The sequence below is a fragment of the Thalassophryne amazonica genome, chromosome 3 (assembly GCF_902500255.1).
Source record: "Thalassophryne amazonica chromosome 3, fThaAma1.1, whole genome shotgun sequence".
Taxonomy (NCBI): domain Eukaryota; kingdom Metazoa; phylum Chordata; class Actinopteri; order Batrachoidiformes; family Batrachoididae; genus Thalassophryne; species Thalassophryne amazonica.
Window position 1 is genome coordinate 47,086,789 of NC_047105.1, and position 22,199 is coordinate 47,108,987.

Here is a 22,199-nt window from a genome sequence, read left to right on the forward strand (position 1 = left end):
AACGCCGGGGAAATGCTCTGCCCCTTTCCACCGTGAAAACAGCCGGAACTACCGCGAACTTCGGTCTACGTACTACCCGCAAACAAAACCGTCTATGTGTAACCTGGGCTTTAGTCATGCACATCAGCAGAAAGAAATGCATCACTTCCAAACCATTTAAAACATTTGTCATATTATAACATCTTTTTCTTTATTGTAGGTAACTTTAATAATAATATATTTTGGTTCAAACAGTGAACTGTTGTTTTAAAGGAAGCAAATTGGATGTCTGACTTTCAAATTTCTTTCAGTTCATAATGTAGTCTTATTTTAGCTGAGATACAATAAATGTATATGGATGATGCACCATGTGCTGTTGTGCATTTCTGCATGCAAAAGTTTGACTCCTCACATTCTGATACATATGAAAGTTTGTATTTGCTTTTCATTAAATAAACTACTTTTACAGTGTTGAGGTCTTGCACCACACTGTATTTACAATGTACTATCAGTTAAGACATTTTTGAAGGGTTATGTTTGTAAATTTGCAGTTATTGTTTTCCTTCATTTTAAGGATCCATAGTGGTGGATGGCCATGAGCTCCATGAAGATGATCTAAGGCTGATGTACACATTTAACCAGAGCTCTGACTCAGCTGCTCAGTATGAAGCCCATTCTGATGCCCAGGTATGGAATTTTAAACCCACTTGTGTTTCTGTTGAGGACTTTGCATACAATCTCAAGGATAAAAAAAGATTAAAAAAAAAAAAAGATCGTTTCTCCCGGCTGCTGTCAGATTGTACAATGAACAATGCTAGTACTGTGGTAACCATAGCAACCAGGACAATAATCATGTCATTACCTGCTGTATTTATTAGGTGCAATAATTTAACTTGTGGTGCAAACTCAAGTCACTTTAACTTCTATATTAACTTCTATATTTTAACCTGTCCATATTGTAAATATCAGAGTAACATTTCACGCTGAAGTCACTTTATCTGATCACTTTTACATCCCGACAGTGTACGAGGTCTGTTAGAAAAGTATCGGACCTTTTTATTTTTTGCAAAAACCATATGGATTTGAATCACGTGTGATTGCATCAGTCAAACTTGAACCTTCGTGCGTATGTGTGAGTTTTTTCACGCCTGTCGGTTGCGTCATTCGTCTGTGAGCAGGCTTTGTGTGTGCAGTGGTCCACCCCTCTCGTCGGATTTTTATTGCGAATAAAATGTCTGAACGATTTGGAGCTTTGCTGCATCAATTTTTTCCAGAAACTGTGAGAGACTTCCAGGTGGACACCATTCGGAAAATTCAGATGGCTTTCAGGGACGATTTTATGGGGATTACACAGATTAAGGAGTGCTCCAGCTGGTTTAAAGACCGCCCACAGCTGCTGAGAGCGCGCCGTGCTCCGAGCGCCGATCGACAGGCTCAAACCCCGCTGAAACAACCAGATCATTTCCAACGTGAAGGCTTTGTTGATCCGGGACGTCGTCTGACTTACACAAAAATGGCAGAAGACGTGGACATCAAGACTTTTTCGGCACATTCCACTGTTACAGGAGATTTTTTCATGGAAAGAGGAGTGGAGGAATGCGCCACCGTGCTACTCATGGTGCGGCACAAAACCACCTCCGTGTTGGTCTCACAGGATGGCTTTCAGACGGCTTTCGGTGGCTTTTCAGTCATGTGACTATCCGAGAAATTGTGCATGAGCTGGACATGCCGGAACATGTCCTGTGAGGCTTCATCACGGCGTTGCTTTGCACCATGCGGCTCCGTCCCGACGCACGGAATTCCTCCGCACGTCTGTCTCAGTGTGCCGAAAAAGTGCTGATGTCCACGTCTTCCGCAATTCCTGTGCTAGTCAGATGACGTCCCGGGTCAAAACAGCGTCCAGTTTGGAAATGAACAGCACATTCCACTGTTACAGGAGTTTTTGTCATGGAAAGAGGAGCGGAGGAATTCCGCGCGTCGCGGCAGAGCTGCGTGGCGCAAAGCAACGCCGTGACGAAGCCTCACAGGACATGTTCCGGCATGTCCAGCTCATGCACAATTTCTCGGATAGTCAAAAAAACTCCGGTAACAGTGGAATGTGCCGAAAAAGTCTTGATGTCCACGTCTTCTGCCATTTTTGTGTAAGTCAGACGACGTCCCGGATCAACAAAGCTTTCACGTTGGAAATGATCTGGTTGTTTCAACGGGGTTTGAGCCTGTCAGTCGGCGCTCGGAGCGCCGCGCACTCTCATCAGCTGTGGCTGGTCTTTAAACCGGTTGGAGCACTCCTTAATCTGTGTAATCCCCATAAAATCATCCCTGAAAGCCATCTGAATTTTCCGAATGGTGTCCACCTGGAGGTCTCTCACAGTTTCTGGAAAAAATTGATGCAGCAAAGCTCCAAATCGTTCAGACATTTTATTCGCAATAAAAATCCGACGAGAGGGGTGGACCACTGCTCACACAACGCCTGCTCACAGGAGAATGACGCAACTGACAGGTGTGAAAAAACTCACACATGCGCACAAAGGTTCAAGCTTGGTTGATGCAATCACACGTGATTCAAATCCATATGGTTTTTGCAAAAAAATAAAAAGGTCGGATACTTTTCTAACAGACCTCGTATATCATTCCGGCAGTGCAGCATTGAACTGAACAATGGTAGCCTTAGCGTTACCCGGCACTCAGTGCTTTTTTTAGTTCTTGTTTTTAAGAGATACTTGTTTGTTTTGCATGCCCTTCTGTCTATTCCTACTGTTCTATGCTGCGATGTGACACTGAAATTTCCCCATTGAGGGATGAATAAAGGCTTTTCTTATCTTAAACATTGAGAAAATTGTTTTAAACTGACAGTATAACAAGTTTGCTGCGATTTTATGTATTTTGTCTTTACAGACACAACAGGAGACACCCATCAAACTGAGGTCATATTCTATACTAAGGCACTGATCACAGCTTCTGCACATAGGGTGTCAAACATCGAAATATGTTCATTGTTGACGTCAGTTCCACTAGAAAAATCAGTCATGGCTATTTAAAGTTGGGTATTGTCCTATATTAGGGCTGCAGCTATCAATTATTTTAGTAATCGAGTATTCTATCAATTCTGGCAATTAATCGAGTAATCGGATAAAAAGTACTTTTGCGTTTTTAAACATCATCAATAGTCCAGGGCTCTCCTTAAGCAATGGCACAATGTCGCTGTGCCAAAATCTTGACATTTTGCTGAAATGGCGATGTGATGTGGCTTTCTGTTTTGTTTTATTAACTATTTTTAAGGGTTTTTGTTTTTGGTTTTTAATGTTTGTGAACTGGGTCCCTGCGTGATTTTTTTTTTTTTTTTTTTTTTTTTAATCCCTCTTTCTCTATGATTCAGCAGATGCATTTCAGCTGGTGGTTGAACATGCAAGCCTTGCAGTCAGTTTTTTATTTTATTTAAGTTACAGTGTTTGTGAAGCGTTGTGTGTTGCCCAAAAAAGCAAAAATTAAAAAGCGAAACGCTCAGTGTGAGTCTCAGCAAAACACACTTGAAAGAGTGGACTTTTGCTGAGAGGATCTTCTTTCAGAAACTGTTTGTCAGTGTGGCCGGGGACGGAGCTTAGCTGTGTGAGGGCCTCCCCTCACACCGGGCAGAGAGAGACAGTAGCCGGGCCCCGGGCGAATAGTCACTCCCAATGTAGAGCTGACAGTGTGTTTTTTAAAAATAAACACACTGCTTCACTTTAAATGCGTAGTCAGTCTATTTCAGATGATCAACGTGGACTGTCTTTCTCTTAAAATGCTATTTTTTTTTTTACTCTGTGTGTCGCGTTGGAAAGGTGTAGCTATTGTTGCTTATTTGATTAGCTGTTATGCTCTAGTCTACTTCTGTTTTTTTTTTTTTTTTTTTTTTTTCTTGAGACGTTGCAGCGCCAGGCAGGCTTGGCATATCTACTACAATGCTACAGTGTTAAACAAAGTTACGAAGCACGGGTTGGGCACATAGCATCCAGGTTGTCTGGCCCTCCGTCTGTTCGTCTGTCTGTCTCTCTGTCCATCCGTCTGTCCGGCTGCAGTTTGTTTGCCACAACGTAGCTCGGCACCTATTGCTCACAAAAACCTCATATTTGGTGGGTACATGCCTTGGAGTACTTCACATGGGTTCGAAGGCCAGTGACCTTGACCTACTTTTGAAGGTTACCAATGGTCACAACTGTCATATCCTTTGCCGCAACGTAGCTTGGCGCCTTTTGCTCACAGAAACTTAATATTTGGTGGGTATTTGCCTTGGAGGAGTACTTCGCATGGGTTCAAAGGCCGGGGACGTTGACCTATTTTTCAAGGTCACCAATGGTCACAACTGTCAAATCCTTCGCCACAACATTGCTTGGCACCCATTGCTTGCAGAAACTTCATATTTGGTGGGTACATGCTTTGGAGGAGTACTTCGCATGGGTTTGAAGGCTGGTGGCCTTGACCTACTTTCCAAGGTCACCAATGGTCACAACTGCCAAATCTGTTACGTAGTTACGTAGCAAGATCTTAAAAATACTGCGTAGCTGCTGTAAAGGTGTATATTGTAAATACCTTTGTTTCTTTGCCGTGAGTGTGATATATGAAGCAATTTCACAGCTCAATGAAAACTAGCACGTGTGTGTGTGTGTCTTCCACGGGTCCTCTCCAATCAGTGCTCCTCCAACTGCACACATCACCCAGCAGCGCATTAATTCCAGTTTATTGTGTTTGCTTTTTAATTCTCCCTGTTACTCTTCTTCTCTGCCACTGATTTTACAGTTTTCATTCCCCATCTGTCATGTCTTCCTGTTCCTTTCTCAAATAGATTTTTTTTTTCTTCTCTTGACTGGATTTGTGTGTTTTCTCTGTCAGCATGTCACCTCTTTCCTTCCCCGTCTCCCATTGGTAAAGACTTCAGTGCTGGCATTGTTCAGCCAGAACATGACAGTCATTTTAATCTTTTAGGAGGTGGTGATCTCCAGTTTAACATGCACCTCTGTTATTCACACACTGTTCATTTTTTCCTATCAAAAATGTTATTGTACGCAACTCTGTGAAATTTTAACATTTTTCCATTTTACGCAGTACAGTTCAATTGTTCAAGTGTTTGGACACCAGCGTAAGACATCCTGTTCTCAAAATGCACTTTTGCCATCTTAAGGTGTTCATGTTGTTTGTCAGTTTCTAGCACTGACCTGGTGGCAGAAAGTAATTTTGAAACATCATGACATGATATTCTTTCTCTCTGTATCTATTCTGTGTAAAACTGCGGTACCTGTTAATACTTCAGCACTATGGGAATATATTGTTACAGCTGTTGTAAACTATTTCATACATTTCTGAACTTTTTCACTGAAGCTGAATGAAAAAATAAAGAGATACTCATTTTACCCCCCTAATAACTTGTATCCTGGTTACAGTATGTTGAATGGGGGAAATAAAAGACAAAACATACAAGTATAATGATTAAACTACCTTCTTCCTCACTACAGTATATCTCAGCATTATACACTAAGAAATCAATTTGCAGGAATCAGCCTAAAAAGAAACAGTGCAGTGTTGCTTCAGCTCTACACCAGCAAAGTATGAACAGTGTACTTTTTAACATGACTACCAATGATTTTGTACCTTAAAAAATTAACAAAGGTCCAGAATTATCACCATAAGATTAATTTCTGTACCTCATAAGGTCATTTCTAACAAATGTACTTTTGGGTACACCATCAGAAAAAATGTGCACCATCGGCAACTGGTCAGAAATTTCTCCTCAAAATTCCTTTTTTTTTTTTTTATCTGCAGTGAAGAAGGGACATTGAGTGGCCCATTCCTTGTTTGTGAGTGTGTACTATGTGCACCCGCCTGTTGCACACCTCTCGAGAGCGAATAGAGGAGACTGGGATCAGCTTTCACACTTTTCTTTTTTTCTGGCACACTTTTTCCTTCTTCTAGTTATCAAAGAATTTCAGTTAATTAAAATAAGTGATTTTGAAAATGTAACTTTTTTGCATTTTTTTTTTAGAATGAGTACATTGATTATTAGGAATATATCAAGTTAATATTGTAACATATGAAACACTAACGAATATGAAATGAAAATCAATAGTTTTTCCATTTGAAGTTCACTGTCTTATGCTTTTGGGTCCATCAGCATCACTTTCTTATTTTCATCTTATGTTTGGGTGCACATACAAATGGACAAAGTGACCTTACATAGATAAAATTTGACCAAGCGTGCATTCCGTCTGGTGACTATGAGACATAACAAAGTATCTCCTTGAATGGTAACACGTGTGTCTGCACATCAGTATGGAAATTTTTCTCTCATACACTGGAGGGTGAAACACACTTAAAACAGACATTTGCTTTTGTATCCTCTTGTATTTTAACAGTTCCTCAATTGAAAGTCATTCAGAAGTAGAGAGCAGTAGCAGCACCGTTCACAGCTTAGTGCTATTTTCTTTCCGTCTGTGATTATTTACAACATGTAATGGTGTCCATTTGTAGACACATGTAATGGTGCTAACCAGCTATTTTAAAAATGACACTCAACAGCTGCTGCAGCATTGAGTCACTGGAATAAACCTGATTATGTTGTTTCCAGTGTGGGTTAACATACCTCGATGATGTAGCATGATGTCATAAAAACTTTCAAATAACTGACTTTGTGTTTCCAGCCTTTTAGTCACTTGTAAGACCACTTGAAACTGAACTGTGTCAGGAAAAAAATGGAAGTCTCTTTTTCTTTCCCTTTATTCTTTGTTTTGGAAAGCAGAACAAAATGTACAAGTTTGAAACAACCAGACTGCACTCTTTACCTGAATCTCAGTTTGAAATTTGGAAATGGGCTGAGGTCTGTTGATGAAGGCAGCTTTGTTCTTCAAGATTTAAAGATAAGCCATCTTCTTTTTGACCAGTGTCTTGCTTAAACTCTTTATTTGACATTTTGGTCTGTTTCCATCAAGGTCCTGATGTTGTTGGATGTCAGCCCCGACCAGTCCATGGTGGATGAAGGCGTTGCCAGAGAGGTCATCAACCGCATTCAGAAACTACGCAAGAAGGTGGGACAGTTATTTCAGGAGCTCTGTCAGCTGTGAATGCAGCACGTCACCTCACACACCACAAATGAATTTTGCAATCCAGTGGTTAATGAATATAATGACAAATTTGAAACAGTTTGCCAACGCACATATTAAGAATTGTGGCAGGGTGGGTCCAGCATAGTGCTGAGACAGTTCCACATCTCATTCTTAAATTAAAAATATCATTTGTACTTGCATTGCTTGTTGCTTTTATGGCTTGCATTGTCTGTGATAGTGCAGCTTTGGAACCTGAAATTGGGAGGGCTAAAAAAAAAAAAAAAACTCTGGCCAAAAATGAAAAGACAAAAAATAGATGACTTTATGTTAACTTCAACTTTCATGCCAGTCCCTTGCAAATGTATGCAAGACTTCATTCCATAGAATTCCTTGGCTTTGGAAAGCTAAAACATGTATTTTCTATAATGCAGGGAGTAGACAGATATATGCGTCCATCCCTTCCAGTTTAACACAATAACTCAAAAATAATAATTGATATCATCTTGTAACGCAGCAAAATATTTTGAATGAATTGAATGAATTTATTTATTTGGCACACAGATGAATCACAACAAAGACAATAACAAACTCATAAAAAGAACAACATACAGTGAACCCGTGTGGCCAAAAGGGTGAGGGCAGAAGCAAAGCTTATAAATACCCTCCCCTTATACCATAAAAAATAATGAATGTTGTTGTCCATTCAGCTGCTCCCTTTTTGTTCGGGGTCGCCAGAGCGGATTTAGAAACCTAATCTTGACCCTAGTGTATTGAAAAACTATCGGCCGATATCAAATCTATAATTTTACTCTAAAATTCTGGGAAAAGTGGTGTCACGGCAGCTTGTGGACTATCTTACTGAGAATAATCTCTTTGAGCCACTGCTGTCTGCTTTTAGAAAATATCATTCCACAGAGACGGCTCTCACTAAAGTGGTGAATGATCTTCTGCTTACAATGAATTCGGACACCACTACGGTTCTGGTGCTCTTAGATCTCAGTGCTGCATTTGATACCATGGATCATCATATTCTACTTGATAGGCTGGAAATTCACTTAGGGATTACTGGGAGTGCCCTTGGATGGTTGACGTCATACTTGACCAGTCGTTATCATTGTGTTTTGTATAGTAACACTACGTCTAACCTTAGTGACATGAAATTTGGGGTTCCACAGGGTTCCATCTTAGGCCCCATGCTTTTCTCCCTTTATATAGCACCCTTTGGGCACATATTGCGGCATTTTGGGATTACCTTTCACTGCTATGCTGATGATACTCAGTTATACTTGCCGATAACTGCTGGTAATCTCGTTCATATAAAATCCTTAGAAGATTGCCTTGCATCAGTGAGAAGTTGGATGTCTAGAAACTTCCTACTTTTAAACTCTGATAAGACTGAAATGATGGTTCTTGGTCCAGTGAGACATCGGCATCAATTTGATCAGTTAACGCTTAGCCTAGGCTCGTGTCATACATCACACTGACAAAGTGAGGAACCTTGGGGTAATTTTTGATCCTACATTGTCCTTTGACCTCCACATTACAAATATTACGAGGACTGCTTTCTTCCACCTGCAAAATATAGCGAAGATTCATCCCATCCTGTCTATGGCTGATGCTGAGACCCTGATCCATGCGTTTATCTCTTCAAGATTGGACTACTGCAATGTTCTATTTTCTGGTTTACCACAGTCTAACTTTTGACACGAAGCAGAAACTTCGACCACATTACACCCATTTTTGCATTAAACAGTCAGATTCTGTGGAGACTTTCCAGTCCAGACTTAAGACGCACCTATTTTCCCTTTCATATGGCTAGCATACTGGCATAGTTTTGTTTTATGCTTTTTACTCTTTTAATTAATTTTATTAGGAAACGGAGCGTGCCACAGCCTCAACTTTACCTAAATTCTGGGTCTTTTAGTGAAGTTTAGGGCTAGTGGCTGTCGATCACCATAGTATTTCTTCTGTTGTGGTTTAATGCTGGCAAATTATACAGTATTTCTTGTCTTTCTGATGCCTGATTCTGTTTTTTTTCTCGCTTTTAAAGGTGCAGCTCCATCCAGAGATGGGAGTTGTATTTGTGCTGGCGACCCTCCTGTCCTGTGCATCAACAGCATTTCCTGTATATTCGTTTTGTGAATTGTTCTGTAATTTATGTCTGTAGCATGGCCCAAACAGAGGGTCACCCTTTTGAGTCTGGTCTGCTTGAGCTTTCTTCCTCAGAGGGAGTTTTTTCTTACCACATCAAACAATCGATAGTGCACAATAACAAAATTGGTAAACCTAATTCTTCAAACTATAATGGGTAAATATATTATTTTTGTAAAGCCTTTTAAAGCCAACTAAGGTACCAAGTAATGTAATACAGGGGTGGTGGCCAAGTGGTTAATACGCTTGGTTTCAGTGCAGAAGGTTCCGGGTTCAAATCCCACCCCTGCCACATTTCTCCATGTAATGTGGAGTTGCTTCAGGAAGGGCATCCAGCGTAAAACCTGTGCAAATTCAACATGCAGATCCACCTTGGATTTGCTGTGGCGACCCCGAGTGCAAACAAGGGAGCAGCCGAAGGGACTTACTATCAGGTCAGTTATTCCAAATGTCAACACCTTTAACGGAAACACAATGACTTTTTACAGTAGCTTGGATCTTTAATTTCTCAAATACTAATGTTCCTCTCAAATTGTAGCTGGAGTCCCTCATTTTAAACAGGTCCTGAACATGTTGAGGCAAAAGTTTATTTTTAACTTTATACATAATTTGTATTGTGATGTAATCATCCAGGTCCCAGAATTTTAAAATTTGTAAACAAGCAAATAATGGATTCATTGACTCACGATATGGTTTATTACTGATAATTCTTATAGCTTTCTTTTGCAGCAGAAATATTGGTTTAGTTTTAGTTCTGTATGTATTTCCCCAAATCTCAACACAATATGTCATATATGGAACAAGTAATGTATAATATAAAATGGTTAATGAATGTCGGGAGAGGAAGTCTTGTGCTTTATGCAGAATTGCAATGGCTTTTGACATTTTAGGTTTGACATAAATGTGTTTTCCAGCTTAATTTATCATCACTAAAAACACCATAAATTTTGTATCTGTTACAATTTCAATTTCGATAGCATGTAATAATAAATTTCTGCTTAAGTTCCTGGACTTATTGCCAAATATGATATACTTAGTTTTACCAAAATGGAGCGATAATTTGTTTGAATCGAACCATTGTTTAAATTTCTCTAATTCATTCTCCATCATGTTCAGGAGCTGTCCCAAATTATCCTTACTACAAAACACAGTTGTATCGTTAGCAAATAAAATACAACTTACAGAGTTGGAAGCCAAACATGTGTCATTAATATACAAAAGAAACAGCAATGGCCCAAGGACTGAACCCTGGGGCACTCCGTATGTAATCTTCAAGAATTCAGAATTTATCCATGTGGACACATTGATGCCTATTGTGTAAGTAGCTCCTTATCCAAACATGTGCCAATCCCCTGATACCATACTTCTATAATTTGTCCGATAGCAAAGTATGATCTGTAATATCAAATGCTTTATGTAAATAAAAAAAAACCTACAGTATATTGCTTATTTTCAATCGCGTTGGAAATTTGTTCATCGAAATCCATTACAGCCAATGAAGTGGTGCAGTTCTTTCTAAAACCGTATTGCTGCTCGCTATACCTTTTCCAAAATTTTAGAAAATTGTGGTGAGAGGGAGATTGACGGTTATAAATGGTTATATAATGAGGACAAACCCTTTCAATCAAAAATAAGCAACTTTGTTTTCCCTGTGTATTATCCTATAGACGTGTGCTGTCTGCTGGATGGTTTGTGAGTGCTGGATGTGTGATTGATTAGAAGTAGTGGCTGCCAGTGAGGCAAACAGACAGTTTCTGCACAGAAGTGTATTAAATCATAGAAGTAAACCATTATTTTGTGATTGTTCAGAAGTGGTTATGATCTATTATGTTATGATTTAAACCTACTGAAAGGATTTTGTATGAAATGTAGCTGAAGCAGTCACTTCTTCCTTCTCTCTTTGTCTCAACACAAGTATGATTTTGAAATAATATGCAGCTTGAAATGAGCTGATTTGTCAGTTTCAGGTCTGGTGGGGCACCAAGGCCACTGCTGCTTGTTAGAAACACAGAAAAATACACTATTTCTAGAGTGTCTTCAACTTTTTGAAGGATACTCCTTTGATTGTCATGTGAAGTTATAGCTGTTTTTATTATTATTATTATTATTATTATAATAAGTGTGACCACAGCAGATGTAAGGAAGACCCTCCAGAGGATTAACCCCCAGAAAGCTGCAGGTCCTGACAATATTCCAGGGCAGGTATTGAGGGACTGTGCATACCAGCTGTCTGAGGTTCTGACAGACATTTTTAACACATCACTGACTTTGGCAGCCGTCCCCATCTGCTTAAAGACTGCCATTAACTCTGGTAGTTATGAAGTGCTTCAAGAGGTTGGTCATGACCCATATCAAAGACTCCATTGATGTCACTGTAGATCCTCACCAGTATGCCTACAAGAGGAACCGCTCCACTGATGATGCCATTTCATCGTTGATTCATTCAGCCCTCACCCATTTGGAGAGCAGGAATTCATATGTCCGCCTGCTCTTTTTGGACTTTTCCTCCACTTTTAACACCATCATCCCACAGACTCTGGTGCAGAAGCTCTGCTCCCTTGGTCTGAGCTCCACACTGGGGAACTGGGTTTTGGACTTCCTGACCAACCGTCCACAGACTATAAGGATCCACAATACCATCTCCTCTTCCATCACCCTCAGCACTGGCTCACCTCAGGGCTGCACAGAGGATTTTAGGGGGCAGCCTTCCCACCACCTCGGATCTCTACTTATTACGGTGCAGGAGAAGGGCTCTCCGCATTCTGAGGGACTCCTCCCATCCTGCACACAGTCTTTCTGCTCCTTCCCTCAGGCAGGCGGTTCAGGAGCATTCAGAGCAGAACTACTAGGCTCAGAAACAGCTTCTTCCCTGAGGCTGTAAGGCTGTTGAACTCAAGCTGTGCTCCATAAGAATTTACATCGTCATATATAAACTGCACTAAACCACTTTAATTGACCATATGCAAAAACTTCCTGTGTGCAATATATGTGCAATATTGGTTTTATTAATTCCCAGTGCAATATCATAGTTATGCATCTGTATTTGGTATTAAATGTCATAATATTGGTTACTATTTTGATTCATTTTAACTCAGTCGATGCCATTGACTCTAAAACGCGCCTTTTCTGATAGTAACGCCCCGCGCCAAAGACGCGTCATTGAGCCAATTTCTTTACTTCTTTTCTTTTCTTGTATGTTTGTTGTTGACGTAGACATAGAACTCAATTTTCTATGGGTCTTGAAAAAACACTCAACTGCTGAAGAAATCCTGTCACTGGGATGTTCTGAACTTTGAAAATGGCTCGCACTCAATGAGTTAATAGGTTATATGTAATTATTATTTATGTTTTTAAATAACTGGGACCTGAGTACAAATTTCGTACTGCTAACATGGAAATGTGAGTTGGTATGACTATAAAGTTCCTTGAACCTTGATTATTATTTTTAGCATTAGCCAGCATTAGCAGCCCTTTCTTTGCTTGCTGTCATCCTAAACTGTTTGTTGGGGAAAGTGTAGTGACACGGACCCACAACAGGGGGCGCAAATGAACGGTCAATAGATGAGCCAAAAGGTAACAATTTAATGTTGTGAATGTGCACAACGATTATACAGACAATCACAGAATCTGATAGCAGTCAATACACAAAGGTGACGTGTGGGCAGGCTCGAGGATAGAAGACGTCTGTTCCGAGAAAAGCCGGAACCACACGATTTCCACCGCCACTGAACCTGGTGAATACTGGAGCCACCAAGTCCCGAATTCCCAGGTGATCACCATCCCCGACTGTCGGATTTGGTACTGCTGGCAAGGAGCACAAACAGTGAGATGTGGGTGTGTGCACACCCAGTAACAAAAACAGTCAGAAGGTGGAAAGTCACCTCCACCTCTAATCACACACTCGTGCAGCTCCTGTTAAATCACTTATCTGGTTGGAGTGTGAAGCGAAGCCGTCGCTGATCACACTTTACGCCAGTCCACAGATAATGAAACGCCACAGGAATACGGCTGCAAAGAAGTTCAGGTTATTACTCAATGATTTAAGTCAGCAGAGAAAAGTACCTTCACAGGTAGATGATATCTCGGCAGTGAGGTGGAGATGACGTCCGGCTTTTATGGAGTGGATTGATGAAGTGGAGATGGGTGACAGCTGTCATGAGTTGATGAGTGACAGCTGTCACCCCCGGCTGTGTCCGTGGCGGCAGCGCCCTCTCGTGCCTGAAGCCCGCACTTCAGGCAGGGTGCCCTCTGGTGGTGGGCCAGCAGTACCTCCGTCCGGGTGAGACATTAATCCATGAGAACCCCAGTCGTCTAACTACCTCTGCTAGATAGTGTTGTCAAAATTCTCACTGTTAAACACAAACTGTAAAAGTTATGTTTAACAGTGAATGGTGGTTGTATGATATGCTAACGGATCAGTGCAGGCTGTCACTAGTCATCTACTCCTCCACATAACTAAACCTGTTGTCGATACCTGACTTCCATCAGTGCCATTTAATTTGTCTCAAAAATTGTTATTACTCAAGTTCTTGAATAATAATTTCAGTCCTAGACCCAATACAGTAAATTGGCTCTGGGTTTTATCTTTTAATGTTTCTTTGAACACCCCCTCCTCTTGTCTTTATGTGCAAGTCTAATTTTGTCAGGGCAGTTTTGAAATCTTTCCACTGCAGCGTCACAGTTAGAAGTTTCTCCATAATAAGGCAGGCTTAATGGAAGCTTAATTACAGTCTGGCCCCCTTCAGATTGTAATGTAGGAGCTTTGAAGTGGTCTGGAGAGTAAAGATGGATTAGCCAACAGTCCCTTGTTTTCACAAGCAACAAACTGTTTTTTCCACCCCCCAACAGCAGTGGTGTACACTGGCACCCAGCCAGGCTAAATTCCTCCAGTTATTTCAAACTGAGATCTGTTTGGAATTTTCCACCCAGATATGGGAATTACTTTTTTATTTTATTTATTTATTTTTACGCAGTGGGTATGATGGAGATGGTATTGGTGCATATACACTCATTGTTTGGGTGGTCGGTTTGTGTGCTACCTTATGTGGCACTGATTAACAGAGATGAGCATTGTCTTGTTTACTGGACTGCTCACAAATGTGTTTTTGCTTTTGTTCTTTTAGATGCATGCACGGCACGTTGTGTGACCCCCTCAGGGGAGGGTCAGTACCTTGAAAAAGCCTATAAATCTTCCTCCTTGATTCGCTGCTCTTCCGTTTCTCGCTAATGTTCATCCTCTGCCCTTGAGACACGCAGTGCAATTGGATGGTGTGCATGTACGACACACTCATTAAAAAGATCTGTGTGTGTGGTTATGCACACATGCATGGCTGCACACTGTAGATTAGAATGAACTCAGTGTTTTTGAATAATGTGAGGTTGAGAGTGATGGTGTACATGGTCAAAATTAACTGCCTTTCATCCAGATTAAAAAAAACAAACCTATCTCTTCCTTTGTCTTTTTTTTTTTTCCTACCTTTATTACCCTGTGTCCACCATGCAAGCAGGGTATTTGACTCGCTCCTGTGCTACGTATGTATGCGTGGCAATATTACTTTGGCTGGTGTTGCCAGATGATACATTTTTGGAGCATGTTGGTCATGGTCAAACAAAACTTCTTCTTTGTCTTTCGGGTGTTCCCGTTAGGGGTCGCCACAGCAGATCAGTCGTTTGCATCTCACCCTGTCCTCTGTATCTTCCTCTGTCACACCAACCACCTGCATGTCCTCTCTCAGCACATCCATGAGCCTCCTCTTTGGTCTCCCTCTTCTCCTCCTGCCTGGTGGCTCCATCCTCAGCATCCTTCTCCCTATATGCCCTGGGTCCCTCCTCTGCACATGTCCAAACCATCTCAATCTCGCCTCTCTGACTTTGTCTCCAAACCGTCCCACCTGAGCTGTCCCTCTGATATGTTCATTCCTAATCTTGTCCATTCTTGTCACTCCCAAAGAGAATCTCAACATCTTCAGCTCTGCCACCTCCAGCTCTGCCTCCTGTCTTTTTGTTAGTGCCACTGTCTCTAAACCATACAACATAGCTGGTCTCACTACTGTTTTGTAAACTTTCCCCTTTACTCTTGCTGATATTCTTCGGTCACAAATCACTCCCGCCACCTTTCTCCACCCACTCCACCCTGCCTGCACTCTCTTCTTCACCTCTCTACCACACTCTCCATTACTTTGAACAGTTGACCCCAAATATTTAAACTCATCTACTTTCACCACTTCTACTCCTTGTAACTGTACTATTCCACTGGGCTCCCTCTCATTCACACACATGTACTCAGTCTTGCTTCTACTGACTTTCATTCCACTTCTCTCCAAAGCATATCTCCACTTCTCCAGACTAGACTCAACTTGCTCTCTACTCTCACTACAGATCACAATGTCATCTGTAAACATCATAGTCCATGGGGACTCCTGTCTGATCTCATGGTCAAACAAAACATAGTATTTAAAAAAAAAACACATTTACCATAATATCTCCAGTACCAATTTGGCTTTGATTAAAAGCTCATATTGTCCACTAACTTGCATCCTGAGCTGTTTGAATCAGACAACAATTTTTCAGTTATCTGGCAGATACATCAGTGGTCGAAGAGGTATTAAAATTCTGCTTTAAGCATCATTGGAGGATAACTGCATAAATATTTTTTTTAGTTGTAGCTCTGTACCCAAAATATATAATCTTTGTTAATGATTGAATAATATTAATTGTGTACAGTTGAAGACCAAGTAGCTCAGTGGTATTGGCATTGGGCCACCAATATGTACACTTGAGCTCAGTTTCCAGCCATGCTAACTGTCTTTGCCCTCGGACAAAGACACTTCATCTGCTTTGCTTCAGTCCACTCAGCCCTAAATGTTACCGGTCATGACTGGTGATGTAGCCTGCATTGAAGTAGTATCACACCCAGGAGGAGGAGTTACTTCTAATAAATACTATTGATACACTTTGTGGCCTCCAAGTTTATTACACATATTGCAGAACTAGGGCAAGCACAGTGGATTAGTGGTTAGCACTGTTTCCTCGCAGCAAGAAAGTTGTAGGATCTCTTCCCACCTGGTCTTTTCTGTGTGCTATTTGCACGTTCTCCCTGTGTTCACGTGGGTTCCATCCGGGTGCTTCGGCTGCCTCCCACTTCCAAAGACAGGCAGGTTGGCTGAATTGGAAACTTTTAAATTGATCTGAGGTGGGAGTGAGAGTATGGTTGTGTTTGTTTGTCTATATGTGGCCCTGCAGTTGAGTGGCATCTTGTCCGGGGTGTACCTCACCTCTCACCCCAGCACTGCTGGGATAGGCTCCAGCCCCCCATGACCCTTAAATAAAATAAGAGGGTGTAGAAAATGAAGGCACTTAGAACTTCAACTATTAAAATATAATAATACTAATAATAATATCATCTAAAGTACGTATACTGCCTTGAAAACTAATGTTTCACTGGGTTCTTCTTTTGTGTCCTGAAGCTATTCACTTTTCTTTTAGGGACGTTTGGTGCCTTCAGATGAAATCACTGTGTATTACCGGTGCTTGCCAGAAGGGGCATACCTTGACTCTGTGATTCAGGCACACACTGACTTCATCCTGGCAACCATCAAAGCTCCTCTTTCGCAGTACCCTGTCCCCAAGACTGCCACTGTCATCATAGAAGAAACGACTCAGGTAGCCATCTCAAATGCATGATTCCAAGCTGTTTTCTGTATCACAGTTAAACATACCTGACAGCTTATATACTGCAATTTTCTTTCCATTTTTAAGAATCGGATCCCCTCAGAAGTAGTAGAAAAGACGGGGGAATGTTTACTGTACATGAAAGATGTAGCATTTTATCACAGTTTATCATTTATATTTTATGTCTTTATTATAATGCAGTTTTCAAATTATTTTTCATATTACTTACATTTCTGACTGTGTGTAAATGTTGGAATTAATGTTTTTTTTCTTCTTTTTGTTTGAAGGACACTTAAGAAAAGTTGGTGAGTCGCCTCACTGACTCTTAAATGCAGTTTTTTTTTTTCTTTGTAGTTGAAAGGCTCTGACTTGGAACTGACTATAGTTAAGGGAACTTCAGCCCCTCTGCCTGCTCTGAATGGACCTGCTTGCATCTTTGTGAATGTCAAAGTCAAGGTTGACAACAATGAACAAGGTAGTAACAAGCAGAGGCCAATGCATTCAGGCTTTTGTAGCCAGAAATGAATTGTGGCTATGTTAAACAGTCAGGAATATTAGCATTTGCTTTGTTTAATTAGCATTTTTGTAAAAGCAGAGCATTGGTTCTTGGAAAAGCAAATTTCCTCTCCACTCAGATTCTGGGATTTGGATTACACCGTTATCTGCAATATTAGAAAGTGCCAATCTTTAATCTGAAATAAATGGTTTGTGCTTCCACTTGCTTTTCCCATATAAAAGATCAGTTCTCTCCCTTTCAGACTTGAATTTCATTCATAAATGAATTATTTGGCAGCGTGAGTTGTCCTACCTGACTGGTTTCTTGTTCAGAAGGAGTAGTGCTGTTGGAGAACCCCAAAGGGGATAACAGACTGGATGTGGACAAGCTGAAGAATGTGTGCAGCAGCATCTTTGGATTAAATAACAAAGAGCTTCGATTTTTTATCAGTGAGATCGGTGAGACCTGGTTTGTCTTCAGACAGACATAAATGCAGTAATTTCTTTTTAAGACGGGGGTGGGGGGGGGATCAGTCATATAATATCAATCATGTTATTACAGTGCATCTGGAAAGTATTCATAGCACTTTTTCCACATTTCGTTGTATTACAGCCTTATTCCAAGATGGAGTAAATTCATTTTTTTCCCCTCAAAATTCTACTCACAACACCTCACAATGACAACATGAAAAAAGTTGTTTTTGTGTGTGTGTGTGTGTGGTGGGGGGGGGGTTCAAATTTATTAAAAATAAAAAAACTAAAATCACTTTTACATAAATATTAACACTCTTTGCTCAATACTTTGTCGATGCACCTTTGGCAACAATTACAGCCTCAAGTCTTCTTGAATATGATGCCACAACCTTGGTGTACCTATTTTTGGGAGGTTTTGCCCATTCCTCTTTGCAGCACCTCTCCAGCTCCATCACGTTGGATGGGGAGCGTCGGTGCACAGCCATTTTCAGAATTCTCCAGAGATGTTCAATCGAATACAGGTCTGGGCTCTGGCTGGGACACTCAAGGACATTCACAGCATTGTCCTGAGTGCTCTGGAGCAGGTTTTCATCCAGTTTGTCTCTGTACATTGCTGCATTCATCTTTCCCTCAATCCTGACTAGTCTCCCAGTTCCTGCCACTGTAAAACATCCCCACAGCATGATGCTGCCACCACCATGCTTCACTGTAGGGATGGTGCCTGGTTTCCTCCAAACGTGACACCTGGCATTCACAACAAAGAGTTCAGTCTTTGTCTCGTCATGGTCTGAGAGTCCTTCAGGTGCCTTTTGCCTTTTGTCAAACTCCAGGTGGGCTGCCATGTGTCTTTTCCTAAGGAGTGACTTCCATCTGGCCACTGTACCATACAGGTCTGATTGGTGGATTGCTGCAGAAATGGTTGTCCTTCTGGTAGGTTCTCCTCTGTCCACAGAGGAATGCTGGAGCTCTGACAGAGTGACCATCAGGTTCTTAATCACCTCGCTGACTCTAATGTAGGATTCTAATGTGCCTTTCCAACTCATGTCCATTCTTCCCTGATCACTCAGTTCAGACAGGCAGCCAGCTATAAGAAAAGCCCTGGTGGATTCAAACTGCATTCATGGGCAGCACAGTGGATTAGTGGTTAGCACTGTTGCCTCACAGCAAGAAGGTCATGGGTTTGATTCCCACCTGTGGCCTTTCTGTGTGGAGTTTGCCACATTTGTGCCTCAAGACAATCCTGTCTCAGAGGTCTACAGACAATTCCTTTGACTTCATGCTTGGTTTGTGCTCTGACATGCACTGTCAACTGTGGGACCTTATATGTAGACAGGTGTGTGTCTTTCCAAATCATGTCCAATCAACTGAATTTACCCCAGGTGGACTCTAATTAAGCTGTAGAAACATCTCAAGGATGATCAGTGGAAACAGGATGCACCTGAGCTCAAGTTTGAACTTCATGGCAAAGGCTGTGAATACTTATGTACATGTGATTTCTTAGTTTTTTTTTTTTGTTGTTTTTGTTTTTTGTGTGTGTGTGTGTATGTTTTAACAAAATGTTTTAAAATAATTTTGCAAAAATCTCAAACCTTTTTTCACATTTGAGGAAAAATGAATTTTATCTGTTTTAGAATAAGGCTGTAACAAAATGTGGAAAAAGTGAAGCCCTGGGAACATTTTCTGGGTGCACTGTATATCATCAAATGTTGGCCCATCTTTACTCCTGCCAACTTATGACTTCTACCTCAAGTTAACTACTTAGTCAGACCCATAAGTATTTGAACAGTGATGCAACTTTTACAATTTTGCTTCTGTACTAAAGTACAATGGAATAGAAAGTGAACTACTAATATGGGTATATACTGGGCACTTTTTTTAACCTTTAATTCAAGGGGTTTAACAAAAATATCACATCAGCTATTTAAGAATTAGACTTTTTTTTTTACACAGTCTCTCCATTTTCAGTGGCCATAAATAATTCAAAAAGTTCAATTCAATTCCATTGTGAGGGTGTACAACGGCAAAAATTACAAAATGGTCCAAATATTTTTGGACATGTCTAGCTATTATTGATTTACGGTTTAAATTATCGATCATAAACAGATAATAAATGTTATCACACTGCCTCAGCTCTGGGTGTGTTCATTGCAGAGTTGACCAACAAAACAGACCTTCAGGCTCTAAGTGGTGAAACGTTGACAGTAACATCGGTAGGCTCCTCCTCCTCTCCCAGCCTCGCCCAGACTGACAACAACCTTTTGTGTCCTTATGTCAACCTGCTACTTTGCAACGCACAGCCATCTGGTAAGAAATACAAAGGCATTGTCACACAAATCGTGTGTGGGGCTGAAATTTAATGTTGGTTAAGTACTTTAGGATTTCAGTGGATTTGATTTAATTCACTCGTGCAGTTAAATATTTACTTGTGTGCAGAAATAAAACCAGTCTGAGCCCTTAAAATATTATTTTGCAGAACTCGAGGTAGATAAATGGGATAAAGAGTTGGGCTACCACCATGTAAACTTGTTTGATTCCTGCCCACATTACCTGTTTGTGTCCTTGGACAATGAGTCCCACATTGTCTCAGTCCATCCAGCTTTAAGTGCTGCAAGCTTGTGTTGGAGATTTAACCTGTGATGGACTGGCATCCCGTCTAGAGGGGTCATAGATTGTCTTATGCTTTTGATGCTGTGGTATCTGGGGATAAGCCCCATCACCTATGGGACTTAAAAAACCTTGCTTATGAGTTAATTTTTTTTTTTTTGCAGTTGAGATTGTAAAGGTAGTAACCCTGTTTTAGGATTCATGGTTTTAAAATAGATCCCAAGAAAATGGCACATGGATGAAATTGTGATCATGCCAAGTAGACCCAAATCCCTCAAAATCTTGAAAAATAGAAAGGATGACAAAGTTTGAATACAACTTGAAACCACAACAACTTTTTCTTTTTCCTTCTGCACTATCTTTAATTCCCTACACTTGGGCAGTTTATTATTGCTTCCCACAATTAAAAAAGAAAACAAAAAGAAAGCCATGTGATCTGAGCTGATAAGAATTGCTTCAGGCTATCAGATGGCGCTCCAGCACTTTTCCCAATATTTGCTAATTGGCTGCAAATGTTATTATTGATCATATCATTCATAAGATATAAAAAAGAAGATGATGTGTATCACAGTTCCCAAGTCCAAGGATACATCTTCAAGTTTTTTTTTGTTTGTTTGTTTTTTGTTTGTTTGTTTTGTTTTTTTGGCAAAGTAACAGTCCAGAACCCAAACATATTCACTTTACTGTGATTCTGTAAAATGGAATATTCTTAACTCACCTCTGACCTCTTTTGCTGTCCACTCAGGCTCTTCATACTGATGAGAATCTGTCCAGAACATGATACCAGTAAATTTACAGGAACCCCAAACTGTACCTCAAAATAGCAAAGCAATGTTAAGAAACAACAGCTTCTCTGACCGTTTCGTGTTGTTTAGTTATGAGTGTGCTGCTGTTATTTTACAGAGAGCAACAACAAAGCATTTTCTGTTATGAGTTGTTTATCAGGTTAATTCATAATAAGCTAAATTTGCCCTCTGTCTAATTCTTTAAAGTGTTCCTCTCTCCTCGAGACTGCTGCTGTATGTTTATTAATCATTGTCGGGTTTTCTTTTCTACTCTTTTTGTTTTTCTCAGCATTTTCCCTTTTCTTGTGCTTAGGCTGGGACGTGAGCATGCATAACTAAACAAGACGATCATTGCTTAATTTGGAGAGGAAATAAAGTCTGTCTGTTTCACTTCTCTTCAACACTCCTCTAGAGTGCCAGACAGGAGAGGTGGGAACCCTCCTGCTGGTGAACCCAGTGGGTCAGAATGGGCTGGACTATCCAGGTCTGCTCTCAGAGGCTGCCAAGGTCTTCGGTCTCCGCAGCAGACGACTCAGACTTTACGTGGATCGGGACCTTAGCCAGGGTAAGAATTGATGTCAAAGACTCTTAAAATTACTTAAAGGTGTCATAGTATAACTCCGTCTAATAGAGGTGTGTTACAACAGGTATTAATGTAGCAGCTAAAATTACTCGACAGACACTGAGGTGATGCATAATAATCAAACAACAACCTCCAGTGCTGGAAAATGAAGCTAAATTCTGAAATTACTTGAGGCTGACTCCATAAGCAGGCCCCAAGTTAAAATTCTAACATTACAGCAGAAATAAGCATGTTTACAGCCTGGTTCAATAAACTGCGTTGGTATCTAGCTAGCTTGCTAGTTCATGACAACTGTTCAAGGGAGATTTTATGTGTGTGTATATAACACTGAACAAAAATATAAACACACTTTTGTTTTTCCTCCAATTTTCCATGAGCTGGATTCAA

General features: G+C 40.7%; 1 protein-coding gene across 2 annotated transcripts in view; it reads left to right on the forward strand.

The window, feature by feature from the left end:
- iars1 (isoleucyl-tRNA synthetase 1) overlaps positions 1 to 22,199 on the forward strand; it is a 147,308-nt gene that overhangs the window by 123,353 nt on the left and 1,756 nt on the right. For both annotated transcript variants that reach the window (XM_034166180.1, XM_034166181.1), the window contains exons 27-33: positions 554 to 666; positions 6,936 to 7,031; positions 16,686 to 16,862; positions 17,226 to 17,346; positions 17,700 to 17,825; positions 19,992 to 20,144; positions 21,642 to 21,794. In XM_034166180.1, coding sequence (XP_034022071.1) covers positions 554 to 666; positions 6,936 to 7,031; positions 16,686 to 16,862; positions 17,226 to 17,346; positions 17,700 to 17,825; positions 19,992 to 20,144; positions 21,642 to 21,794 — 939 coding nt within the window. The remainder of the gene's footprint in view (positions 1 to 553; positions 667 to 6,935; positions 7,032 to 16,685; positions 16,863 to 17,225; positions 17,347 to 17,699; positions 17,826 to 19,991; positions 20,145 to 21,641; positions 21,795 to 22,199) is intronic.